This window comes from Cotesia glomerata, linkage group LG8 (genome assembly GCF_020080835.1).
Source record: "Cotesia glomerata isolate CgM1 linkage group LG8, MPM_Cglom_v2.3, whole genome shotgun sequence".
Taxonomy (NCBI): domain Eukaryota; kingdom Metazoa; phylum Arthropoda; class Insecta; order Hymenoptera; family Braconidae; genus Cotesia; species Cotesia glomerata.
Genome location: NC_058165.1, coordinates 9,913,093 through 9,927,079, shown reverse-complemented (window position 1 = coordinate 9,927,079; position 13,987 = coordinate 9,913,093). Strand labels below are relative to the sequence as shown.

At 39.9% G+C, this 13,987-nt stretch overlaps 2 protein-coding genes across 2 annotated transcripts; one reads left to right on the top strand and one right to left on the bottom strand.

The window, feature by feature from the left end:
* On the top strand, window positions 1-2,281 carry LOC123270515 (mucin-5AC-like). Its single transcript, XM_044736604.1, has 6 exons — window positions 1-195; window positions 275-581; window positions 677-886; window positions 977-1,243; window positions 1,327-1,974; window positions 2,041-2,281. Exons 1-6 carry the CDS (start codon window positions 16-18, stop codon window positions 2,208-2,210), a joined length of 1,782 nt encoding a protein of 593 aa, XP_044592539.1. The 5' UTR covers window positions 1-15; the 3' UTR covers window positions 2,211-2,281.
* A 4,233-nt stretch (window positions 2,282-6,514) lies between these two features.
* On the bottom strand, window positions 6,515-8,134 carry LOC123270775. Its single transcript, XM_044736921.1, has 5 exons — window positions 7,790-8,134; window positions 7,412-7,714; window positions 7,185-7,334; window positions 6,917-7,099; window positions 6,515-6,801 (listed from the first exon to the last, which is right to left on the bottom strand). Exons 1-5 carry the CDS (start codon window positions 7,956-7,958, stop codon window positions 6,683-6,685), a joined length of 924 nt encoding a protein of 307 aa, XP_044592856.1. The 5' UTR covers window positions 7,959-8,134; the 3' UTR covers window positions 6,515-6,682.
* Between the last annotated feature and the right edge of the window lie 5,853 nt (window positions 8,135-13,987).

Here is a 13,987-nt window from a genome sequence, read left to right as displayed (position 1 = left end):
CCTGTTTTACTGAGCATGTGTAGTGATCGTTCGGAGGAATTATATATGTCTATTTTCAACTTTGTGCTTGAACGTGTCCCTTTATTAAGCAGTATCCAGACAGTTGTAACGTCGTTGGAACGCCCTCTCGTCCGTGCAATTAGGCGCTTCTTTCCTAATTGTTTCATTCGGTGTACTTGGTTACACATCATAAGAGTAAGAGATATAAATTGAATTAATGAAATAGACAATGCTATATTTACTTGAAAGTACCCTGTTTATTTTATTATTTTAGAACCACACCCGCCTTTGGGCAGAAAAAAAATTGCCAATGCGCTACAATGATACGGTGTTGAAGTTGTCATGGGCGTATCCATTAGTCCCAGAACACTTGCGTCCCCAGGCATTATTATTAATTAAAGAGGAGAGTTCTTTAATTGAAAATGAACACATGGATGTAGCTGTATATTTGCGACATGTTGAGCGATTCAACGATTTCCATCGTCAAGCACGATCAGTACGGTTCACTAATGTTTCTGAAGATTTTGCTGGAGGTCTGAGTCACAGCGACACGGAGCGACCTTCAATATTTGAATTATTAAGTAAGTAAAATGAATAACATTTTCTGAAACTTATTATTACTATTATTATTATTATTAATATTGTATATTTTTAATTTGTTAATGTTGTCTTGCAGAACGTATTAGAAATGTTCTTAGAACCGGTGTAGCGGAAATTCTTCGCAATCGATCAACAGTTACCTTAACAGACGAGAACACGAACACCAGAATTGCGTCTCTTCAACACATGTTAAATAATTCTCGCATCACATTAGAGACCTTCCTCTCCTGTGTCATCGACAGACACCAAAGTAATTTGATCTCACTGGCTGTTGCAAATGAAACAAGTAAGATTATCTTCTTTTATCGAAGCCATGTTATTTTAATTAATGATCGATTATAATTAATTAATTATTCATGTGTTTTATGTTATTTAGATTCAAAAATAGCGACACCCTACTTTGATGACCTGCAAGATCCGGTCGGAGGAAGGAGTAACCGTGCAACAACGTTGTTTAACTTGAATCCTCAAGTCACCGTAGACACTACTGAACGTCCAACGCATGGCGATCAATTGTCATGGATTTCCTCAAGTCAATTGAGACTATCACCGTCACCGATGGACTTCAGAGACTTACCAGTGGGAACTCGTGACACTGCGTTGGACGACACGATGATGTTAACATCAGAAAGTGATGATGAGGGTAATTTTCTATGAATTTAATATCATACAGTGGGTTTTCACACAATTTATATACAAAACTAACAAAGAATTGATATTTTTCAGACTTATTACAACTACCAAGTGAACTATCATCATCGTTAACAAGACGGCGAACTTCCTCACCTTCGCTTAGACGTTTTCCAGCTGTTGAGACCTCCAATACTTCTCCAAGAACTGTCCAGACTTCAAGTGTCTCTCCAACTCACGGTCACGGTGTTTTCAGCGTTTCTCTAGCTGCTCATGGAACTTCCAGTCCGTCTTCAACTCCTGAAACCTCAAGTATTTCTCCGGCAAATGGTATTTCTAGCGTTTCTCCAGCTGCTCATGAAACTTCCAGTCCGTCTCCAACTCCTGGAACTTCAAGCATTTCCCCGGAAAATGGTGTTTCCAACGTTTCTTCAGTTGGTCCTGGAACTTCAAGCGTTTCCCCGGCAAATGGTGTTTCCAACGTTTCTTCAGCTGGTCCTGGAACTTCAAGCGTTTCCCCGGCAAATGGTGTTTCCAACGTTTCCTCAGCTGGTTCTGGAACGTCAAGCGTCGCCCCGGCTAATGGTGTTTCCAACGTTTCTTCAGCTGGTCCTGGAACTTCAAGCGTTTCCCCGGCAAATGGTGTTTCCAGTGCTTCTCCAGCTGTTGCTGGAACCTCAAATGTTTCTCCAGTTCAACCCTTAACTGCAGCTATAATCATTAGCGACTCAGATAACGACGAAGGTAAAAATTTTTTTATAAAATATCAAATTAAAATTTTGTGATTAACATTATAAAATAAACTTTCAGATCCTGTCAATCATAAGTTTATTTGCGTCTGCTGTCGCAAAAATCCACCAGTTCTTGCTTTTGTCCATTGCGGCCATAGATGTGTGTGTGTCGACTGCCGCCAAAAAGTGGGGAACAAGTGCCCATTATGTCGCCGATGTTCTGGCGCCATTCGAATTTATGATCCATAGACAGTGCCAACACAAGTTAAAAATAAAATACCTGGATAATGTAGGTATTTATTAGAAGAAAAAAAAAAAAAAAAAAAAAACGCCTTTTTGAAGGTGAAAATTTTTTTAACACTTACCTTATTCTAAAAAAAAAAAAAAGTAAAACACTAAGAGTTTTGGATATTATAATTATCTTATATTATATTATATTTCCAATTAATATTTAGAGATATGTGTATAAAATTTAAAACATGTCATCGCTTTTATGAGAGTATTTATCAACATATCATTATCTAGATTTGAGTCACATTGATTTTCTTAACTCTCCAGGGACTTGGTACCGACTAAATGTTTTTTTTGTATTCTGCTGAATTTTTTTATTTTAATTATTATTTTTATTTTAATTTTTGCGAATTAAGTTCCTGGAAACTTGTTTTGATTGATTTAAAAAATGATTGTGCAACTTAAATACCCTGTTTAAAAACTCCAATAGGATCTCATCAAAAGCGACAAAAGCCACATAGAAACCAATAAATTTTATTGGTTTCTAAGTGGCTTTTGTCGCTTTTGATGGGATCTTATTGGAGTTTTTCAACAGGGTAAGTAGAGCTAAATAACAACAGGCAAGAGTTATTTACATTTTATATTTAAACGATTTGAAAATCACGTACCATAAGTATTTTTTGTTTTATGAATGTTACTGATTAAAGATGATAAATTTAAGAAATGTTTGAATATCAATATTATTATAAAATTTTATTTGTAACAATCAATGCATGCAGATATTAATAAAATAAATGCATTAATAATTCGACCAGCATCAAGTAAATAAATGAAACCTCTCACAATTTTATAAATAATTTATTCATTATAAATAAACTCTATTTTTTAAATATTATTATAAATAAGATTTTTATGTACATAAAAAATTTACATTCGCAGCATTTCGTTCAATAAAACTCTAATTTATTAAAGCTTCAATCGTCTAGTCGTCAAGAAAATCACCACCACCTTCATCGTCCAGGATTATCGTCCGATGCCTCATTAGAGATTGTTGGCTGACCGCCGGAATTTGTTTCGAGAACTCTGTAGTAGTCCAGAGGAAAAGATACTGTGTGACGATACTGCTTGTGGATGATTGCAGATGGGTAGCCAGCCTGCATTAAAATGGTGTTTATTAGGAGTCGATATCTCCAGGTCTTGGAGGAATATGTCCGCCAACATGAACATGAGTCCGCCTAAAATGTTCACCCTTAATAGATCCACTTGCCTAAGACCCTCCTATGGATTCCCAATAAATCTTATGTCGTAATGGAGCTGACTCTATTGATCAGCGTAGCGTTAATATTCTTCTTCGCAGCATTGAGCCTCAAAATGTCATTGTACTCATCAATATTTTTACTGACCTCCGCGATTCTAGTCTCCACGAACTTTCTTGTTTGCAAAAGATTCATCGTATTACCCTCTATACCCACGGTATGATAAATATGCTGAAAATACGCCTCCATCTTGGCTCTTATCAGCGCAGCTATATTCGCGGGAATCTCTGATACGGCATCTCATTTCTCAACAATCTTGCTGAGTTCTCCTGTCCAACTCCTGGACGGTTCGCTGGTGATTTGTCAAAGCTCCCTCGTGGTTTGGCTCATAAGTAAGTGCTTTAATGTACAACTCATCTGTGCGAATAAGTAAAATGTAATTATTCTATAGCTTGCCTGAGGATATTTAAGCATAAGTGGGACAATTAAAAATACTTTACCTGAAATATAAATAAAATTAATTGAAAATAAATCGTAATGTACGATAATAATACGGCTGTTGTAAAAGCGAAAAGTAAATAATATTTAAAATTTATCTAGATTTATTCAAGATGATTTTGACATGGTCGTCTAGCGCCATATGGTACTTACCACCTGGTCAACTTCTTTTTTACCAACACTTGCTCTTTTATCTGCTCAGCGTTGAGTAAGCTTGGTATGGAATACAGTTATCTTGGAGCACAGTATAAACTGAATGAGGTTAAAAGTAAGGTGTTTGGTTACGCATTTACATTTGAGCAAAGTTGGTATAGAGTTGAGTTTTTTGGAGTTCAGTTGTTTTCATGCTAGCGACAAGTTGAATAAAAAATAGATCCTCGTTTGAATACAGTTGGCATCGAGTTCAGTAATTCGGAGTACAGTTGTCTCCCTGCCTGATAGCCAAGTTGGCCGCAACTTTCTGTCAATCTACTGCCGCAACTTGTCACCAACTTGGCGGCAACTCTTGGAAAGTAACTCGGTTGGTGTCAACTTGTTCACCAAGTTGTCACCAAGTTGTCGGCAAAAGTTGCTCTGAAACTTTTTCACACCAAGTTGACGATAAGTTTCTCAAGAAATTTGGCGACATATTGCGGCAGTAGATTGGTCTCTTTTTTCTCAGAAACTTGTAGCCAACTTGGCGCCAACAGTTACAAATTCGGAAGTTGACCGCAAGTTGTCGCTAAGTTGGTGGCAACTACCTGACACCAACTTGGTTGGTCTGAAACTGTGGCTATCAGGGAGAATTTGCTAGAATAGTATTTATCCGAAAAGACAAAATCCACATCGTCAGCAACCGAAAATTTTTATATCCTCTTCGTAATAATCCGAAATTACAACTCCCGATTGAACACTATCCGAAAATTTTTATATCCTCTTCGTAATAATCCGAAATTACAACTCCCGCCGATTGGACACTATCCGAAAATTTGCTCCAATGATAAGGAAAAAACTTTATTATCGATCCACAAGTTTATGCAGGCGATAATGTAAATTTCAAACGATAATGAATAAAATTTTTAAATTGTATAACTTCAATCAAAATGATCCACCACTAATTGTATGTTAATTTAATTATAATGAAAACATATTCGAATTAATTTACTTGAAAATATATAAGATAAAAGTCCCAATTATTGACACTATTAGAAACAAAGTTATGATATCATTTTTTTTAGGCAATCAAATATCAATAATCGTTGAATTTTGTTTGTGGTAATGTCTCAAGTAATGTTTTATTAATCAATTTCTTTTTTTTTTAAATTATAATCACTGATATATACTAATTAACTTTAAATAATTAAATAGATTATCCGGATACACCAATTATTGGCAGGTTAAAAAACTGATTGATCTAATTATTGACATACTTTCACCCCAATTATTGACACCTATACTAAGAATTCCTAGAATCATCTGCTTATTCTTATTTATCCAAACTTATTATTAAGTAATCAATTTTATTAAAGTTTATTAATAATAATTTCCATAAATTATTAATTACTTTTAAAAATATAAAAATTTATTTAAAAATAATTTATTTAATCAGAAGAGTTCAAACTCTTACAGTTTATTTTTTAGATTAAAGTCAAAAAAAGGCGTGATGCGCTGTCGAATGGCTGTCAATATGAGATTCAACTCAAAAATTATCAACTAGTTATTGACACCCATTATTAAAAATGCTTTTCTAATCAAAGTTGTTAAGAAAATAAACGTCCGTAAGCTGGTTTGATGAACTGGTGGTAACTTTATTTTTTTTTTAATAATTAATATTTAATATTTTGAACTGACAGTTATTTTTTTAAATTTTTTAATTAATTAGAATTTAATAAAAATTTATATGACAGTTATTCTTATTACAGATGATTAAATATATTTAAAAATAATTTAGGGTGTCAATATTTAGACCCCTGTCAATAATTGGGGCTTTAACCTTAGCCCATCATTTTGAAAAGATTACCAGATCAATTGTTAGTAGTGTAAAGATTGTTCCATCGAATGGATACATAAATATATAAGAATTTTTTTTTAATATTGTCATTTTTTAACTTATATTTTTTAATATATGCGAAGAATATAAAAACTGTTTATGGAGTGATTAATGCCCAACAGGAAATTCGCATATCATGGATATTTTTATTTTATTATTTTACTATAATTCGAGTCCGTTAATTACATTATAATTTAACGTCATTATAAAATCAATAACTGATGTGAAAGTATTAAATATTAATAATAGTTTTAAACCATTTTATTCTATAATCTTAAAAACATATAAATAAATTATATAAGTAAATCATTGTTTAATTTCTTATTTGTTTAAGATCATATTGTTAAAAATTTGAATTGTTATTATTAAAATTGTAGTTATGATTAAAAAAGAAAAAATGTTATCAACAATAATAATTGTCATTATAATATCATAAAACTTATTATAATTATACTAATACGAATCATAAAAATAAAATTTAAATAATATTAATGATCAAAACAATAATAATATTAATGATAATATTAAGTATATAATGTTTTGAGTATTTTTAATGTATTAAACTTAATTAATCGTGAAAATTATGAAGGCTGTTGGAACTGTTAGATAATCCTATCCTAAACACTCAACTCAAATTCCATGAACCCTTCAGCCCGAAGGTTACAATGCGGGCATTGTATTCTTGTTGTAGTGGAAAGGTTGTCCGTTTACCCTCTAATCACTGCTACGGCACACCTTCGACAGCTCAATCCGTGGTTACAAGTCGTCCACATGATATTTGTGGGCTTCTCGTAACAAATCTCACAGTTGAGATTGTACCCATCACCTGTGTGACAGGAAAATTACATTAAGAATAATTTGTTCATTACTTTCAGCTAGTGTATTTTTTATCTATATTTGAGGGATAAAATATTTACAAGGTATAAAAAAATTTCTATTACCTTCAGTGTCGTTTGGTAAGAAAACACGCTCTGTTCTAGCTATTAAAGTGTTGCATATGAAGCAAACGTTATTTTCTTTCGTAATACAATTATTGCAAGACTCAATGTGTTTGCATGGCAAATTTATTGTTGTGACAAGTGCAACATTACATCTCCTGCATCGAGCATTATATATGTCATTACCTAAAATATTAAACCATAATAATATAAATATATCTTAATAATAATAATAATAATAATAAATAATTTTGCGTTAACTAATTTTTACCATCAATGACTTCGGCATTAACATCAGCTGGTTGAAGTCCATCAATGACTCGTTGCATTTCATTTACAACAGCTTCGCTTCTCTGGACCTCGTCGTCATCATTTTCCACATTATTTTCAAAAACAAATGAAGCGTCTGGTAATTCGGCAACTAAAAATTTTTGGACAGTTATGCAAATAATAATAATAATAATAATAATTGACTTTTTCCAAAAAAATTTTACTTACAGAAGGCGTCTATACGATCACTCATATCTGTCAATTCCTTCTCTAATAAATATTTATCAAAAAAGAAATCATTGTAGTAGTCGTGCATCACTACCATCACTCGTTCTAAAAACTCCGATGCTTCAATTCGGTGTTCCGATAGCAGTTGAAATAATTTCTTTATTCCCGACGAAACACTTCTCTCTCGGTTGTTGTGGATCGAACAATTAACACGAGGAGAAAAATTAATTTTAAAATTATCTGGCGAACCCCGAAACTTCCTACAATCCTTGACATGCTTTGCCAAATTTTTACCAATCGACTCTGGAAAAAACAATTTTACAAAAACGTTTATTATGTTTAAAAAGTTTAATTTAATAGTAAATAAATTTACTATACCAATAAATTTCCAAAAACTTGGATTTTCGGATTTTGAGCTGTTTTTTAATACTCGCAAATGTATTTCTGGAACGTCATTTATGGCCCGTATTTTCTCAAAAATATTATATTTTGAGGGAAGAAGATCTTTTTTCCATTTCTGCTCATAGTATGTAATGAACTCTTTCATTAGTTAGTTCATTCTACTAGTTTCAGTGGTCAGTTCATTCTACTAGTTTCAGTGGTCAGTTCATTCTTCTAGTTTCAATCGTTAGTTCATTCATTAGTTAGTCAGTTCAAAATATTAAATATTTATTGACTGCTTCCAGAAGGACTCTCCTCTTTTTGGTTCTTGGTCCCATAGTATTCGTCATAATTCTTGCTAGGCTAGACACCGCCTTGCTGGCTTTCTGGCATGCACTATCGAGGTGTTCGCGGAAAGATAGTTTCTCGTCTATCATTACCCCCAGATAGCGCAGGGCCCTTGTTGACGTTAGCGTTATTCCTCCCATGTCCACAGCAAATGGTTTTGGGAACCATTTTTGGCGAGTCAGAACGACCATCTCGGTTTTGTGTTTTGCGAGTTTCAGGTGGTGTTTATCGAGCCAAGTCTCGACAGCATCAATGGTTTCCCGAACGAGTAGTTCGGCCTCCTCTACGCTGTCTACTATTATCGTGGCCGCGACGTCGTCTGCAAAACCCGTTAGCTCCACTTGCTTTGGCAACGGGATTTCCAGAAGCTCGTCGTAGTCCGAGTTCCATAGATCGGACCCCATTATTGAGCCTTGCGGCACGCCAGCCGTTATGGCGTATTCTTGTGGACCTTCCGTGGTTTCTGCTATCAGCTTTCTCTCGTCAAGGTAGTTGTCGACTAGTGCCAGATTCTCCGGCTCCACGTCAAATCTGTGCTCCAGGGCGTCCAAAATATCTCTCCAATTTGCGCTGTTAAAGGCATTTCTAATGTCTAGCGTGAGGACAAGACACACCTTGCGGGCTTTGAGGCTACCAGTCCATGCTTCTCTCGCTGTCGCTACGACTTTCTGGATCGCGCCGACTGTTGAACGTCCTTTCCGGAAGCCGTGTTGGTTTGCGGCAAAACCTCCAGCACGGTCTATGTCGTTGCGAAGTCTGCCTTGTATGAGCTTCTCGAGCAGTTTTCCAGCAATGTCCAGCATACAGAGTGGTCTAAACGACGAAGGTGTTATGGGGGTTCCCTTACCTTTGTCTAAGAGAATCAATCTCTGCCGTTTCCAGACCGCGGAAAAGGTGCCAGTTGCCAAGCATGCGTTGTAGGTGTTCAGGAGTATGTCTGGGTATTCCAGGGCTACAGTTTTGATCACCGATGCCGGAATGCCATCAGGTCCAGGTGCCTTTCCTGTTTTGAGTGACTTGGCCGCGTCTTGTAATTCCTTAGTTGTGAAGGGTGTTACTTCGGAGACTTCGGCGCCTCTGGTGAAGCCTTTCCAAGTCGTTTGGCGACAATTTGGTAGGCTTTACCCCAGAGGTCATTGTCGAGATCGTTGCAGATCTCTTTCCACAGTTTCGCTTTACTTGCTTTAATGGCTCGGTTTAGCGTCTTTTTGGCCTGCTTGTACTCTTTTGAATACAAGTCCTGGCTTGGGGAGCGTTTCGTAGCTCTCGTTGCTCGGCGACGTAGCTGATGGCATATTTTGCGAAGTTCTGCTATGTCTGCTGACCACCAGTACGCCGGCCTGTGGAAGCTCTGGTTTTTCAGCCGCGGCATAGAGGCGTCACATGCGGCAGTAATTTCCTTCATCGTGTTTAGCACTGCCTTTTCCGTCTCACTGCAGGTATCCGGTGTCGGGTTGTTCTGGAGGATAGACCAGCTTCGTGCGAGTGAAGCTTGCAATGCCTCTGGATCAAGCCTTTTGGCATTCCACTTCCGCTTAGAAACGTCGCGTTGTGAAACCGGAGCAAATGCCAATCCAACGTTGAATGTCACAAACTGGTGATCACTGCCACTGTATTCTTCGGATACTGTCCAGTCTTCGATCATGTTGGCAGTCCTTGGAGTCGCCAATGAGATGTCGAGGATGGATTCTTGGTACCCTGGTCTTCTAAAGGTCGTGGTGCTCCCGGTGTTCAGTACTATGAGGTCGAGTCTAGCCACGACGTCAGCGACCTCGTTTCCTCTGGTGTCGGAGAAAGCAGCGCCCCACTCAGCCGATTTAACGTTGAAGTCTCCGGCTACGATAACTTCGCCGTCGAACTTAGTGACCGCATCTTCTATATTTGCGAGTTTCTATCGGAACACACTAATCCCTTCGTTAGGTGAGAGATAGACGCTCATGAAGTAGATTATGGGGGTTTGAATCCAGACAAAACCTGCTCCACCTCCGCTGTTGTTGACGGTAACGTTCTTTGTGTTCACAATCCAAATTGCTGCCGTGCCCGTTTCGTCTGTGAACCATGTTTTACCTTCGATGTTTAGATATTGCTCGCAGATAAAGCAGACGTCAATTTTATCTTCGAAAACACGCTGGCGCAGCAGGTTTTGCGCCAAGGCGCACCTATTCAGGTTGCCTTGTAGTATGCGTGTCATTTCTGACCTTTCGTGGCTTCTGCAAGTGCTTTGCGGAATGCCTTACACGCTCCAGTGCCAGAAATATGGCATAGACTATCCTGGGCACCTTTGTCCGAAGCACAAAGGAAGCATTTTAACTTCTCCGTGCAGTTTACGGCCTTGTGGTTCTCTCCGCCACATTTGTAGCAGCACCTGCTTCTGTCTGGTCCCGCACACTGACGTGTTTGGTGTCCATAACCAAGACATTTAAAACAACGTGTTACTTTTACTACTGGGCGTATACGACAGTTCACCAAACCGATCCGTATACGGGCCTTGTCAAGGGCCTTAATCGCACTGGGCTTGTCTAGTTCGCAGAAGGCTGCCCGATTACCTCGTGGTGTGGGTTTTGTCAAATTTACCCGTTTGACCTCCAGGTTGTCAGTGAATTCACGTTTGAGTGCTTCACGGACTTCGCTCTCGGTAGAGATTTCATCTAAGTCGAGGATCTCGATCGTTGTTGTTGGTGTTAGCGTCTTGACTGTGCCGATGTTTGCAGTGGCTGCCCTTACTGCATCGGTGAATGCCTTGCTGTCTTCGGTCTTTCGAGCCATTTCAAGGAGAACGCCTCCGTGTTTCGTCTTTTTATAGACCTTATGTCTACGCCCGTCTCGACAGGGCTTACCTTGGCCTTGATTTCCTTCAGGAGATCGGCGTATGTTCGCCCTTCAGCTGGTTGGACTAGGACAGCTTTAGTTCTTGTCTTCTTCCTCCTTGGTTTCTTGGAGCCACCGCTGTTTGGATGGTCTTGGGCTGTAGCAGCTTGAGTCACTGGCTCCTGTTCTTTCTTTTTCTTGTTTTGCCGAGTCACTTTGGTCCAGGTATCATCCCGGGCTGTCTTTTTCTGTGCTGGCTTGTCAATATCTGAGGAAAGGCTGGGCGTGGACAGCGGCCTCTTCTTGTTGCCATCTCCTTGCTGTGGTAATTTCTTAGGAGTGGTCAGAGGTGGCTGTGATTTTTTATTCAGACTCGGAGATGTTTGAGTCGTTGACGCCGACTTCGTTGGTGATTTGTTGGCCAGCCTATATGCCGTACTAATAGACGAAACCAATTTTCTGATCTCATGGTGGAGATTCTTTTTGTCTTTTATGAAGTCGGCTAACTCATCAATCTTGTTGCCGAGCCTCTCCATTGGTGACTGTTGGCCGGTGACGGTCGGTAGAGAGTTCATTCTTCCTCGGTGGGTTTGATTAGTGGCAGGAGCAAAAGGTCCTCCACTTTTTGAAGGAATGTTGCTCAGCTGTCCGTTCTCTGCCATCTGGGCTGATTTCATACTCCCTGTAACCTTGCTAGCATTGCTAGACAGCAGAGCCATGGGGTCTACTCCACTGTTCAAACGGTCGCTTGATAACGACGAGTTTAGGCCCGTTTGCACGCCTTCCCTCGCCGGCACTGAGGTATCCATCCTCTGTACTGTAAACGATGTTTGAAAATCTTCTGACATTTTCATATCATTGTTTGGTGTGTGTGTGTGTGTGTGTGTGTGTGTGTGTTTTTTTTTTTTTTTTTTTTTTGTAAAGAGGTACGAAAAAAGATCTTCAAAAGACACCGGTATCGTTAACTCTGCCGCCCATCTTCCGGCAGATATCGATAGTCGGTAGTGTGGATATTTTTACCCACTAAAAAAAACATTCCTCTTCCCCTCTCCCCTAGATGGTACGGGGAGGACTGGATTGGAACCGCGTTAGCATTACTTCAATCCAGTCGTGCTGCGTCTCACGACGCCTACTCCTGGCTACTGGTCCCTTTCTGCGATTTTGTCTTTCAGGAGGTGCTCTGCATAAATTGTAACAGCTGACCAGTTTTCCTCTTGTTTGATCATATAGGTCACCAGGCTTGAGGGGGAGAGCCTGGTGCCTATGATCTCTTCGGTGCTTCTTCTGTAGTCCTTCCATCGAGCACACTCGAAGAATGTGTGTTCGGCGTCGTCGATTTTATCCGGGCAGTATTTGCACGTTGGTGTGCTGTGCAAACCCATCTTGAAAAGATAGGCATTGAACTGCCCATGTCCCGTCAATAGCCGGGTCAGGAAGAAGTCCGTATCCCCGTGCTTCCGAGAGAGCCAGACGTTGATGTTTGGGATCAGGCGCGCCGTCCATCTGCCCGTCTCTCCCGATGTCCATCGGTCCTGCCACTCTTGCTGCGTTTCCGCCTTTATCCTCGTTCTTGCGTCCTTCATGTTATCATCACTGTCTTTAGCGTCATAGAGTTTTGCTCTTTCGAACGCTAAAAGGTCGATGGGCGCGGCTCCTGCAATGACCAATACAGCCGCTTCGGAAACTGTGCGGTAGGCGCAGGCAACCCTGAGAGCGCCTCGCCGCTGTAGTGCTGCGATCTTTCGCCGGTAGGTCTTCTGCTTTAATATGTCTGCCCATATCTCCGCTCCATAAAGCTGTACCGAGTGGACTGCTTCTAGAAGAACTCTTCTCTTTTTTGTTCTTGGTCCCATGGTGTTGGTCATAATTCGTGCTAGGCTAGACACAGTTTTGCTGGCTTTCTTGCATGCACTGTCGAGGTGTTCACGGAAAGATAGTTTCTCGTCTATCATTACCCCTAGATACCGCAGGGCCCTTGTTGATGTCAGCGTTGTTCCTCCCATGTCCATAGCGAATGGTTTTGGAAACCATTTTTGACGGGTCAAAACGACCATCTCGGTTTTCTGTTTGGCGAGTTTCAGGTGATGCTTATCGAGCCAAGTCTCGACGGTGTCGATGGTTTCCCGAACTAGCAGTTCGGCCTCTTCCACGCTGTTCGCCACTATAGTGGCTGCAACATCGTCTGCAAAGCCTGTTAGTTCTACTTGATCTGGCAACGGGATTTCAAGAATCTCGTCGTAGTCTGCGTTCCATAGATCAGGCCCCATTATTGAGCCTTGCGGCACGCCAGCCGTTATGGCGTATTCTTGTGGGCCTTCAGTAGTTTCCACTATTAGCTTTTTATCGTCAAGGTAGTTGTCGACTAGTGCCAGATTTTCTGGCTCCGCGTCAAGCTTGTGCTCCAGAGCGTCTAAAATGTCTCCCCAATTTGCGCTGTTAAATGCGTTTTTGACATCTAGCGTGAGGAGAAGACATACTTTACGAGCTTTGAGGCTACCAGACCATGCTTGTGTTGCTGTCTTTATGACTTTCTTGATCGCTCCGACTGTCGAATGACCTTTCCGGAAGCCATGCTGGTTGGTGGCAAAACCTCCAGCACGGTCGATGTCGTCGCGAAGTCTCCCTTGTATGAGCTTCTCGAGCAGTTTTCCAGCAATGTCTAGCATACAGAGTGGTCTAAACGACGAAGGTGTTATGGGGGTTCCCTTACCTTTGTCTAAGAGAATCAATCTCTGCCGTTTCCAGACCGCGGAAAAGGTGCCAGTTGCCAAGCATGCGTTGTAGGTGTTCAGGAGTAAGTCTGGGTATTCCAGGGCTATAATCTTGATCACCGATGCCGGGATGCCATCAGGTCCAGGTGCCTTTCCTGTTTTGAGTGACTTGGCCGCGTCTTGTAGTTCCTTAGTTGTGAAGGGCGTTACTTCGTTGTTTTTAGTGTAGTGTTTCTTCTCCCGCGGCGGGTGTTTGGGGAAAAGCTCCGCTACGATGCTATCCATTAAGGCTGGAGACTTCGGCGCCTCTGGTGAAGCCTTTCCAAGT